Here is a 13,365-nt window from a genome sequence, read left to right as displayed (position 1 = left end):
AGAGGTTTTCCGTGTCTTGTGAAGTGACGGGGCTCCGCAGAGAGATACGTTATCGTCTCGTTAGCGACCGGGTGCCGGTGTCTTTGGCTGCCGGCTGCGGTCGGGAGGCGATAACGTAACTCGTTGAGGAGCCCCGCTGCTGAAGCCTGCGCTGAGCAGGAAAAGCCAACACTAGGATCAGCATTGATTCATGGAGAGACCTTGGTCTGGTCAGCTAACATTACTGCCAAGCAGGTGAAATATAGAGTGATATTGTGCTTTTAGCTGACGTCTGTCGCCTCACTGTTTTGAGCGATGCTCGTTCATGTCTATGTAGAGCGAGCAAGCGTGAGCTCGACGCATGACGTTGGTTGATTTCTAGGCCACAGGTGACGCTGTTAAGCAGCATTTCTGAATCTTACAAATAGTCCCTTTAACAAAACCTATGTGGCTTGCCGCTATAGTTAGCTTAGCACAAAGACTTGAAGCAGCTAGCCTGCCGTCCAAAGGTAACAAATTCTGCTCACCAGTCTTGTCTTCACGGAGAGGTTGCCAGGCAACCAGCGGAGACTCCAGGAAGTTACAAGTCCTGGCCAAGAAGTAATTGGGTACACAACCCCTATTTTTACGCTTCGGTTTTTGTAACAAACAAGATATAATGCAATTTGCAATGAAATGCAATGCAATATCCCTACACACAAGAAAGTGAAATCAATCTTCTCATATAACCCATGGCAGGAATATGAAAAAATGAATTCCCCAAAATTTTGAACTACTGGCTAAATACAAAACTTGTCTGATGCTACTGCGAAGCTGTTTTCATCTGCAACTATGCTTGTGACAAGTGTTGAGTGTTTGATATCAAAAACATGGATTTTTGTTGGAGTATTCCTTTTTAGCGTCTGCATGCATTTAAACTTCATTTTGTCCTGTGCCAAAATGTTTTAAATTCTAAATATGTTGCGTTACAGGAGCAAGACGACATTGGAAATGCTCGTGCACGCAGGCAGTCAGAAGTCCTGACAGTCCTATCATGGTCTGGTGAGTTACACAGTATGCTTACACAAAGACTAGCCCAGGGTATGTTTGGTATTGATTTGTTCTCTGGCCATGTAGGATAAAGATAGACCCCACCCAACAGGACCAACAGCAGCTAAAAATAACATGTGTAAATCAAGACTAGACACACACACACACACACACTCTCACACACAGTCCCGCTGGCTGTGATGATGACGGCGTGCCCGGGTCAGAAGGGATAATTATTATGTAGTAACTGAAATGCTGCTCCTCTTTGACGCATGTCCCACCTTTAATGCTTATATTTGAATTTTTTTCCTAATTTATAGCAGAGGCTCTTACTCTCTCTAGACTGTGAGGAAGGAGGGGTGGTGGGGAGGGTAAGGGTGTCTCCACGCTGAGCAGGTGACAGCATTTATGGGAGAGTGCCACCGAAGTTTACAGCCACTCTCCCATCGACCAAAGCCATCTGAGCCATTAATCATACACTAAACCAATTACCATGCCATCACACCCGTCTACTGTCCATCTCCTCTCGGAGACGCAGTCAGGACGGGCCGAATGCTGTTTCACCAAGACATGACTATTAATATACAAGGGGCTTTGTGAGGACATGGTCATGTAATATCAACACAATGTTTTTTTAGAAATTAGTTTATTTTTAAGTTGAGTAATTAAGTGTTTCAAATGCAGTGATCTATGTAATTCTTTCCAGAACAATAAAATCACGTGATCCAAATCCTTTTTTTTAATTCATTTTCAAAATGATGATTTGCAGGAACTACTGTGTTGGATTGCCATGACATTTTGTACAGTCATTCATGGTTCCCAGAGGATGAATCCTAAAGACTTTGGTGATCCTCTGACTTTCTCTCTAGCGCCACCATCAGGTTCACATTTGTGGTTTTGAGTGAAATATTGTGAAAACTATTGCATGAGTTGTCAGTTGCACTTTGTGTTTATTGCAAATGTTACATGCTGAAACGCTAAACTAAGATGATGAACATGGTAAACATTAAACCTGCTAAATATCAGCATGTTACAATGGCATAAATATAAACGGTGCAACCGGTGCAGCTGCACAGGGGCCCAATAATCGCCTTCCTACACCGCGTCCAACAAGCAAACGAGCATCTGACTATAACATCAGACGCTCTCTGTCCACACTGAATCCGTTACTATGCACTTCTGTTATGTATAAAAAACATGTAGGCTATCTATCAGTTGTTCCCTTGATATTCCTACTGGAGACGTAGCCACTAATCTTTCTACGTTGATTCTTTTCAGACAGAAAACCCATGTTTAATATTGTGATGTTTACTGGAAATGAAGGGATTTTTCAGCTCCCTGGTGATCTCCATCCAGCGAGAAGAGGACCCGCTCCCTATGTAGATTTAAACGGCTCATTCTAAGGTAACGAAAAAACAACAATTCTTATTTTCAGGTGATTATACACTAAAGAAAACATACTTATTAATATAATATTACATTTCTGCCAATAGATCACCCGAAATGCTGCACACTGTTCCTTTAATGACTATGCTGAGGCCCGTAGGGTGAACTTCTAATGGGTGAGTAAAAGGTTTCTCTTGTTTAGTATGGAGTCGGATCAGGGATCTAAATCTATAGCAATGTAGTTGTTACCTCTCACATGCTGGACAATGCACATCTAATCTGTGTCTGTGATAACATTGTGCCACTGAGAGTCGGCTGCTGTCCGTGGTGCTGATCTGAGGCTGGTTTGCAAGATGCAGGAGTTGCATGGTGAGCCTCTCCATGGTGGCATAGCTATTGTCTATTTTGCAATTGTCTGAAGCGATTGTGTGTGTCTTGTGTTTGGGGTGAGGGCCCAAGAAAAAAATTTGCATGTTATCATTGTCTTTGTTAGTATATTCACATCATAATGTTAGCATTTAGCTCAAAGCATCACTGTGCCTTAATACAGCCTCACAGAGCTGTAGACTCTTAGTCTTGAGGCCTGTACTGTACGAAGCAGGATTTAGCGAGGTAACTTCAGGTTTAACTCTTCAGGGTTTTCCGTTCTATGATGATGGTTCACTTCTTACCGAGGTATATCGCCATGGTAACTTATGCTGAACACCTCACCTGCTCCGGAGCAGGTTATGTTCCAGATAAGAGATCAACTCGTATAAAAGCACCGCCTACTGACCAATCAAAGTTTGGTGCGCGGATTGTATGATAATATTACCCAAGTACAAAAAAGATTATAGTAGTGTGAATAGTCACACACACCCCACATATTTGTTAAATGGTATAATGAAGTGTAATGTAGTTATCTATTATATTTTGAAAGCTATTCATACATCACTGCCCCATCTAGATGAATATATCTGACTTTTGAGTGTTAAATTAATAGGTCTATAAATTTACACATTCACACATCAGCAATTTTTTTCCTTCTACATTCAGCAGATTCAAACTGTGTTACTATTAGTCTGGATTATTTGTTTAACTTCTTCGTATATGTCTAATATTATAGTTTGCTCTTCCTTTCTAAAATATGCCGCTCTGTTGACAGTAGACTTGTCCATGTTTGTGATTGGTCATATGCTGGCTCAATGTAACATTTTTGATTTTACAGTCCCGTGACAGACCAAACCATTTTTTGCATGATAGGGACTCAGGGAGGGAAAGTAAAATTGTTTTTGACCACTATGTCAAGGAAAATTCGGAAATATACTTTTTTTTTTCTTTTATGTGACTCACAAATACCATATAAAGTTTTCACTATACATTTTTGACAAATTATTCCACCAGATTATTTAAAGGTTAGAGGGCCTTTTTGGGCCGTCCCTTGACCCAAAACCCGGGACAACTGACCCGGTGACGGCGGCCCTGAGAACAATTAAAGCATAGGATTAATATTTGTATTTCTCTTTCATGTGAAGACTCTTGGTCTTATGTAACAGAAATAGATCTGGGGGATTCAAAGTGACAGGTTTTAAGAATTTGGGTCCTGATCTGTCATGACTATAATCTATCCAAACAGCTTGTAGTTTGTAACTGGCTTGTGATCTTCCAAATATCTTGAAGAAGTCGTTGTAGTTTCTATTCCCAAGCTATCTGCTGTCAGGCCACACAGGCTACACATTATGTTAATTTCAGGTGTGATGGAAATTTAAAATGTCAGTTGGAGGATAACAATAATGCAACATAACAGAATAAAATCATAAATGCAGGACTGTTTATAGAAACGTAACAGAGCGTATTTGTCTAAAGTGCTACACCACAGCAGCACTGGTATCAAGCCTAAACAGACCTGAGGCTGCACTCGAAACACAATCAATGAACTCTACACTGATACCCTGCCGGGTACCAGAGTCTGTTGATGCACGTCGCTGTAACTGAAGAATTATAACAAATGGCCAGCTGAACAGTAATACAAGCGAAGGCCAGAGTCCTGCACTGTTCTCAGATGGTCTCCGGCCCCAGCCTAATCCGGTAATGTCTGGCCTGTAATTTGGCCTTAGTGGGCAATAGAGAGGGCGAGGTGGAGACCAATAAAACAGTCGTGTTCGGCAGTGACTGTCTGCAGTCTCAGCGGAGGGCAAAATGAATCCCATCCATCGCCGGCTGCAGGGCAGACTGACAGTGCAGCGCAATCAAGCTCAGTCACTTTACACAAGCTGCTATCAGCTGAGGGGGGAGTAGTGATACCATCCTGACGGAGGCTCACTTTCTACCCCAACAAGTGGCTGCGAGGCCCCCGAATACACTTTCCATCCACTCTCAATTTGTGACTAACTATAATCCGGCCGATGCAGCTGGATGTATAGTGTGTCATAATACAATGTAATGCCACTTTAGGGCCGGGACATTAGCCTGGGTGGGCATACTCCAGCTGGGTAATCCTTATCTGATTGGACTATGAGACTAATCCCGCTCTTCTCTGCCGCTCCGCTATCTGCTTTTATCTCAGGCCTGCCTCTCATCCTGCTGTACACACAAGAATACGCAAACACCATGTACAAGTACACAAAAGCACACACACACAACATACTCCCACATGTGTTTTCAAATGCATGAATGTACACTACATTGATACTCCCACGAGCTTATACATAAAATCATGAGGCAGTATGTGTGAACTGTGATCTGTGGTGATTGACAGCAGCTGTGGGAGGCCGTACTGGAGTGTGGTAGCCATTTTAGCTAAAACAAAAAAAAGGAAAGTACATTTTTTCCAAATAATCTCTGTTTGGGTGAAGAACACTTCAGTGCATGTAAAAAAAACTATCCATGGCTAAAACTCAAATTTAAATCTACAGACTAAAGGAGAAAGAAGACATGATTTCCACTCGACTTTGGTACTCTGAATCACTCAAATGTGTCTAAACAGTCTCATCGTATTGTCTGAACATCAGTCTAGCTGATTAAAAATGCTCCGAGTCCAAAGAAATGCAGATACGTTCATTCATGTTCCCTTCGACTGTTTTACGAGCAACAGCGAGCACTTTGCATCTGATTGGTGGTACTTGTTGGGGCATTTTAACAATCTTTTGATATGTATTTTTAGGAGACATACATTTGTCTTTACGCATTTTTCTGCAAAGACAGTAAAGCAATTATATACCGTAAGACTACTATTAATATAGAAAGTTGGCTGGGAAAAGCACAATGACCAGTTTGTATGTATACTCCCGTGTTCTGCAAGATAAAATTACTGTTTTTGTGAATGAAGTCTGGTGGCTTTGAAGAGAACGATATAATAGCTTCAGTTCCCCGTCGGAAAGAGCTGTCTGCGGCTGTGGACGGGAGCAGCAGAAAAACATATTTTAGCCACCTAAAAAAAAAATCAAATCAGTTTAAGTGTACGCTATATTTATAATATTTACACCATTTTACCTCGCCATCAGACAACCCTTTCCAAACGGGAGCTGAAGCCATTATATTGTCTTTTTTTCTATTTTTAAGTGATTATTGACATTTGTGACATGTTTTCCGTTTCTTATGTTACATTGTTTACGTATGTATTTTACTTAGTTTACATACTTATTTCAAGGCCAACCATGATGTTTTTCCTAAACCTAAGTGGTTTTGTTGCCTCAACATAACCGCGACCGTGTCACGGTACTGACGTGACGTTATATGACACGCAAAAAGCCGTTTCACAACGTTAACCCCTTTGTATGAAATGACACGTGAAAAGCCTATATTGCGTTATCATGACTTGCAGAATGTCCTTAAAAGGTCGTACTATTTATACGCCTTCCATGAGATCAGGTGGTGGCTGCAGACTTAAAGTTTTTTCTTCTCAAATATTATATTTTATTGCTTTACTTTGCCTTCTGTGATGGTAAACTTAATATCTTTTTGGTTTTGGACTGTTCTGACAAAACAAACAATATGAAGACTTAATGACCATTTTTTATAATGTTTGGATATTTCATAGCTGAAATAATTAATTGGAAAAGTAAACAGCAGATTGATAATGAAAATAATCACAACTTGCAGTCCTAAATTATTGCAAAGCAGATATCATGTGCACTGTGGACATGCAGGAAACATTGCATTGCACATTTTGTAGTTTAGGTCTTTGTGATTTGCAGGGGAAGAAGAGCAAACACATTGGATGATGAACCTTAACGGATTTCATAAAACAGGTAATAAAAGACAAAACATCCGATACCACGGTGGCCCTCCTTCATCACAGGGTCCACCGTTCCTCCTCCCCGACTCTGTGTCTCTCCTCCACTGTGGAGCCTGAGGGCGGCGCTGTAATGAAGACGAATGCCTCAGATTAGCAGCAAACGCAGAGCGCTACACCTGGCTGAGAGCATAGGGGGCTTCAGCGGCTGCTCTTACAGGAGGAGGACGGAGGAGCGGCGGCCTCCAGGGCCCAATTCATCAGCAACACACATGTTTACTGTGTGCCCCGCTCACGCCTCACCGGCTGAATCTCTCTCTGCACCCACACGCGTTTGCGGAGCCGCAATCACTGAACTTTAAATACAGTTTCAAGACTGTTAGACAGAAATGCACATTTCTAAAATACAACATCAACAGCAGAGGACCAATAGGAGCAGATTTTACTTCCAAAGAACCAGTCACCGAAATAGTCAGAGAGCTGCCGGCTTTTGGCGGTGAATAAAAGCTGAAAAGATGGAGTCAAACCGTTCACTGTGTTTGATCAGACTCCCATCTTCACCTAAACTAGTTTGCAAAAGTTTGCATCCAACTCCCCTCCTCCCCGCCATAAGCAGTCTTTCTTGCTTTTTATTCTACGTCACATGCTCTGAGCATAGCATATTTATGCAGATGCGTTTACATTGCAGTCAGTACAGACTACATGGCGTACAAATAACACGCCAAACACAAGAAAGGCCTTCTTATTGCACGCTAAATGCCTTGCGTAGTATCGTGGCATCCATTCGCTTTTTTGTGCGAACGGGCTGGTAGAGGCCATCAGATGGACAACACACCGTAAAGTTCCGACACAGTTCGTGAAATAGTCACGAAATTTAATCTATTTGATTCGTGTACATAGACACGAATTTCCCTTTTTTTTGTGACGCTCAGCACGACTTTCAACAACACGTGACGCACGTGTCACTTTCCGCTCCAGTCTTTTCAAAATAAAACTGCTTAGTTAGGTTTAGGAATAGATCGACTTGGTTAGGTTTAGGCAACAAAACTACTTAGTTAGGTTTAGGAAAAGATCATGGTTTTGTTTAAAATAACTCCTGAAGTGCCGTGACTTAAGTACGGAAGTTATGTGACAAATAAATCAACGTTGACCTTTGGGTTCACACAGGATACGACCAGCTGCCTCCTGGTGAAAGTCTTGTGTTTTTTGACCCACCCATCCACCCCGACCTCCTACCTACACGGCTTTCGCTGCTCTCTATACTCCCCAGTTCACAATTTTGTGGATTAAATATGAATTGATTTTGTGCTGACCATCACGAAAAAAAGTGAAATTCGTGTGTATGTACACAAATTAATACATTAAATGTTGTGACTCTTTCAGGATCTGTTGTGCGACTGGGCTGAAAGTTCAGTAAAAAAAAAAAAAAAAAAAAAAAATTAAAATATTTCCGGATCGGCCCAGATACTGATTCTTGCAGGATCGACTCGGGACATTACTAATATATCGATATATACGCACACGCACGCACGCACACACACACACACACACACACACACACACACACACAAACACACACACATTTGGCTTCCCACCACTTCTGAAACCAAACCTACGCCCCTGCATCAAATACACAATCCCTTCTTCTTCCAGGAGTGAGATTATTGTGTTTCTCTGACGAGCAGTGAGCGAAACAGAAACAGAGGTCGAGGTGATGAAGCACCCAGTGTGGGTATTCCCATTTTGCTTGTTCACAGGTTCTCCTCTCCGGTAGCTGGTTATACAAACACAAACCGTCGCCCACCTGTGTCCACTCTGTGAGCAGGATGTGTGGGCCCGCGCTGCCAAACACACAGTCTGTGTTCTCTGCTGCTGAGATAAGGACGGACGGAGCGACGGCTTCAACCATCAGTCGCTGCCTGATCGCCAGTACGGCTTCGTTTAAGAGGAGCTGGGGGAAAGATGAACACTAGTCCTCGTGGCACTCTGAATTAATTGAGTTGAGCTGCAAACTGAAGCCTAATTAACATCTGAAATGTTAAACTTCACTCCTCCTGACTATCCAGACTGGATTTGCAGCCTGCTTATCTCTGCCTCTCTGCAGCTGCATCCGCTCTGTACTTTTCTATTTTTTCATCCCTCTCCCCTCCCCCGATTTTTGGTTTAAAATGTGCAAACTACCTATAATTAAATGTACTCGCTTCTTAAGACCCAATTTCCTGAGCAGGAAGTCATTTGAATTAGAATTTAAATGAATCTGACCCCGGTAAGTAAATGCACTGGCCCCCTTTTCTCCACTCCCTTGCCTCTTCTGGGCCGGGGATCATTCATGAATCACAAATGACAAATCTGGGTTTATTTCCTGCCATTTTGATCTGGGATTCAAAGAGAGAGGCTCATTGTGCAATATAAAAGCAACATACACACCCACGCCGAGCCAAGAGTGTGATGTTTTGATCTCGTCTTGACTCTGTGGCCGTTTGGTTTGCCAATTAAATAATGGCCTGGCAGTGATAAAGGCCAGTCACTGTCACAATTACACTCCAGCTGTGATCAGTCCCATGTGCATTAATGTAGGAACAGTTAATACACCAGATCACTGCGTCCGCATTCAGCATCATCTCTTTTCTATATCCAGGCAAGAAACACCTGCACAAACTTACAAACACACATCTGGAGTCAGGTTTCTGTTGTCGACACCCGAGCAGCTTCTCAGGAACAGCTGAGGTGTAACGCTGCGATCAGAAGTCGTTTCTGTTGATTCGTGAATACCAATTAAACTTTTTTGATAGAGGTAACACTGGGTTAAACTAAAACTTTTTTTCCCACACCTTACTCTGCTTGGTAGGAACATTTTTTTTTATCTCATTTAACGGATGGAGTGATAAATTATCAAGTGATTTGATTAATTTAAAGCCGATTTGACTAAAACAGTCGTGATATAACTTTCTCATTTTACAGCTAAACAGTACACTACAAGATGTTTCTGAAAACATTTTACGTGAGAAATAGGCATTACAGTCACAGAATATTGATTCATGTTTGATCAGCGCTGCCTAGTTTGACCGTTTGATCGGAGTTCGCGAGTGATTGACAGCTGCTCAGAGACGGCAGGCTCCAGCTCGGCTCTGATTGGTTGTTTTCATCCGGTCTGTGAAATCTTGCAGATACCATTGAACACAGAGGCACGTGACTTTTTTCAGATTACCTGTCTCATGCACTACTGTCAGGATATAATGACCGTTTTATAAAAATAACTTTTTGGAATCATATTTGCTCCATTTTCTACCCACTGCTGTTTTAATTGAAGGATCTGTTTACTTCAGATATTACTTCATTCCATACCCAGCATGTGAATGGAAGTTGCGCGTGTGTCCCAGTGGCTGCCGCACTTCACAGTGCTCATACAGCGGTTACTGCTGACAACACCGTCCCCCGTCGGTCAGCACTGTTGCCGTTGTTAGCGCTTTTAATGCGCCAGCACTGTTAGCTGCTAGCCGCCGGCTCAGGGTTGTAGCTGCTGTGGTAGAGGGCCAATCACACGTTGCATTAAACCGAAGAACACCTGAGGTGATTGGCTACGAGCAAAACCACAAAAAAATAGTAATTTTTTTCTAGATCTGGGCACAAAAAGGATCGATTGTAGGTATGGTTTGACTGGAGTTATGTCGGTCAATATCTTAAAAGTATCAAGCGTCGATACCCAGCCCTATCTCAAATACATCAGTGTTTGACAGTGTCTAAACACAAAGAGCCATTCACAAACTTTGCCTGAATAAATCAAAGTATTGATGAAAGAATCTGTAACCAAGACTAAGAATCGGGAACAGAACCAGAACAGTAAAGTGGGCCGGACAGATAAACAATGAGCTGAAACTCGCTATAAAGATCCGTAAGGCTCCGTATTTGTAAAAATATTGAATACAGGCGCTTTAAATTGGACATCAAACCAGTTATTAAGCTTTGAACAGAAGGTGCACAGAGTCTGGCTGCAGAGGAGCATGAAGGCTTTTCAGGATCTCACAGCTAAGAAGATGAGCAGCTTTGTAACGCTCTGCGCCCGCACAAGGTTACAGTGCCGCACTTCCAAGTCAGCACCCCGACGCCTCCACTCAAACACGACAGGAAGCACGCCACCTCCGTCCGACGGGGCAGGCGCGGGAGGTCGCCTCGAGGCTTTTTGACATCTCAGGTCAAAGGTCACACGACGGGCAGCATCGAGCCATCGAGGTTGTCAGGCAGGTCAGCCGGCCACATCTCTGCTACCATGACTTTACTTCTGGGGCTTCGTTATGAAAGTAAGCCCTCTGTCACATCCTCTTTAACTGTACACAACCCCTGCAGTGTCCCTTAATTAGGGTTAGACCAGTGTATCGGTTTGCCAATATATCAGGCTGATATATGATGAAGCTTCCTCCCTAACTGTAGCTCCTGAATCTGTTATTATTTCATTATTTAAACTCTAATGTCTGACTAGAGAAACTGTTCCAGAGTGGTGTGGGAGGCTTTTATGCAACAGCTTCAGGCTGCAACCAGAAACCTGCTTCACCCTGCCTGCAGGACTATATCAGTTTGGATTTAGGTGGAGAGTTTTAGTCCTGATGGTCGATATCTCCCAGCGTGTGTCATTTTAACCTGAAGGTGATTTTTCTTGTTTCATTAAAGACATGAAAAGGTCAAACTATTCAGTATTTCACTAGAAAAAAAAGAGTAAAAAGTAGAGGGAAGATGGAACAAGAACATAAATTGTGGAAGCAGAATTAGGATTTTTCTTCTTTCCAACGAGTTAAATGACCTCGCCACCCCTCCGATTTATCTCGCATGATGGAAACCTGCTTCACCCACCCTAAAATAATTGATGTGGATTTGAAGTTTTAGTCCCAAGTTTCTCTTGCCTTGCGACCTTCTAAAATGAAGCAACAGCAGCTTCTTTACAGGTTGCATTTGTCATTTCAACCAAAAAGTGAAATTTTAAAAACTTCAGAGCAAGAAACTTTTTTTTGTGTTGCAGTATTAGTGATAACCTCGCCACCCTTCAGATTTTTCTTGCAACCTCTTAAGGGGTGTCCCAAAACAGAAACATGCTTCACCCACCCTTAAAGTATTGTATTAGTGTGGATCTATAGCCACCTTTATTCTCACCTCGTGAGCCCTAAAAATAAAAGTCTATTAGCAGCCACCCTCGTCACAGGTTGCATTTGTCTAATTGTTTCATTAGAGACACGATGAAGCCAAACCACCAGTATTTCACAGGAAAAAGACACACATTCAAGAAAAATTCGAGCAGAGACATGATTTATAATATCAGAATTAGGATTTTTCAACACTCCTAATCTTGCGACCCTTCAGATTTATCTCATAAAACCTTTGAGGGGGCTCCCACCCTGCCTGCAAGAGACGAACGCCCTAAAAGAATTGTGTGGATTAAAAGTTTTAGTCCAAGTATCTCTTGCCTTGCAACGTTTTAAAATGAAGCTACAGCATGCTGGTCGCAGGTTGCATGTGTCATTTTAACCAAAAAGTGAAATATTTTGAAACTTTAGAGCAAGAAACACATTTTCTTTTGTAGCAGAATTAGTATTTTTCCTTGTTTCTGTCCTCTTAATAACCTCACCACCAACTCTGATTTAACTAGCAACCCCTTAAGGAGTGTCCTAAAACAGAAACCTGCTTCACCTGCCCTTAAAGTATTGTATTAGTGTGGATTTACCTATCTAGCCCTCAAAATGAGGCGGCATCTATTAGCAGCAACCCTTGTCACAGGTTGCATGCGTCAATTCAACCAAAAAGTGACATTTTAGAAACTTAAGAGCAAGAAACACATATTTTTTTTGTAGCAGAATTAGTATTTTTCCTTGTATCTTACCTCGCCACCCCTCTGATTTCATCTTGCAACCCCTTGAGTGACGTCCCCAAGACAGAGACCTTGTATTTACTGGGGTTTAGGAGTATATGGAAGCAGTCAGCTTTGCTCACTTCTGGCCTTTCAACACTAATTTCAGCCAAATCTTGCTGTGTGCATTTTCATGTTGGGGACACAGAGACGCAAAAGGAGCATCCTTCCTCTGCAGGTGAGGAGCATGAGAGGAATTAGTATTTTTCCTTGTATCTTACCTCACCACCCCTCTGATTCTTTTCTTGCAACCCCTTGAGTGACGTCCCCGAGACAGAAACCTTGTATTTACTGGGGTCAACACTAATTTCAGCCAAATCTTGCTGTGTGCATTTTCATGTTGGGGCACCAGAGGGACAAAAGGAGCATCCTTCCTCTGCAGGTGCACATGAGAGGAGCAAGCACAGAAGTGCTTGGTGTTGGACCCCATGATGTTGGGAAAGTGTGTTGTGCTCTCTTACCTTCCAAGCAGCACGTCCTCCACAGGCCCGAGTGGGTCATCACCTCCTCGTTCTTCTTGCTGGTCTCGTTCTCGTTCATGGACTTGCTCCTGCAGACGCCGCGGGAGTACAGCCAGTAGTCCGTGCCGACCGCGATGGTCATGAGGCTGAAGGCCGCGAAGGCTCCCACCGTGGTCAGCAGCATCTGGACTCCGCGGTCGAACAGACCCATGTTTCCGCATTCCATGAAAGGGGGACCCCCTTTCCTCTTGATGTACAGGAAGTAAATATTTGAAAATTTGCGGGACCAAACCAAACCGAAAAACCGGGATACACTGGAGCTGAAGGAGAGGGAAGGAGGATGAGGAGGATGCGGTAGGAACCTTATGGTTGCGTTTGGGTGAGGACCAAAACAAGAGAGAAAA

At 42.8% G+C, this 13,365-nt stretch overlaps 1 protein-coding gene across 1 annotated transcript in view; it reads right to left on the bottom strand.

The window, feature by feature from the left end:
* cacng2a (calcium channel, voltage-dependent, gamma subunit 2a) overlaps positions 1-13,365 on the bottom strand; it is a 73,697-nt gene that overhangs the window by 59,909 nt on the left and 423 nt on the right. Inside the window, exon 1 of the mRNA XM_037791824.1 lies at positions 12,962-13,365. This exon is cut by the window's right edge and continues 423 nt beyond it. Within this exon, the coding sequence (XP_037647752.1) occupies positions 12,962-13,187 (226 nt within the window). The 5' untranslated portion in view covers positions 13,188-13,365. The remainder of the gene's footprint in view (positions 1-12,961) is intronic.

The sequence above is a fragment of the Sebastes umbrosus genome, chromosome 14, assembly GCF_015220745.1.
Source record: "Sebastes umbrosus isolate fSebUmb1 chromosome 14, fSebUmb1.pri, whole genome shotgun sequence".
NCBI lineage: Eukaryota > Metazoa > Chordata > Actinopteri > Perciformes > Sebastidae > Sebastes > Sebastes umbrosus.
Note: the sequence above shows the minus strand (reverse complement) of the source record. Positions and strands in the feature narration are given on the sequence as shown.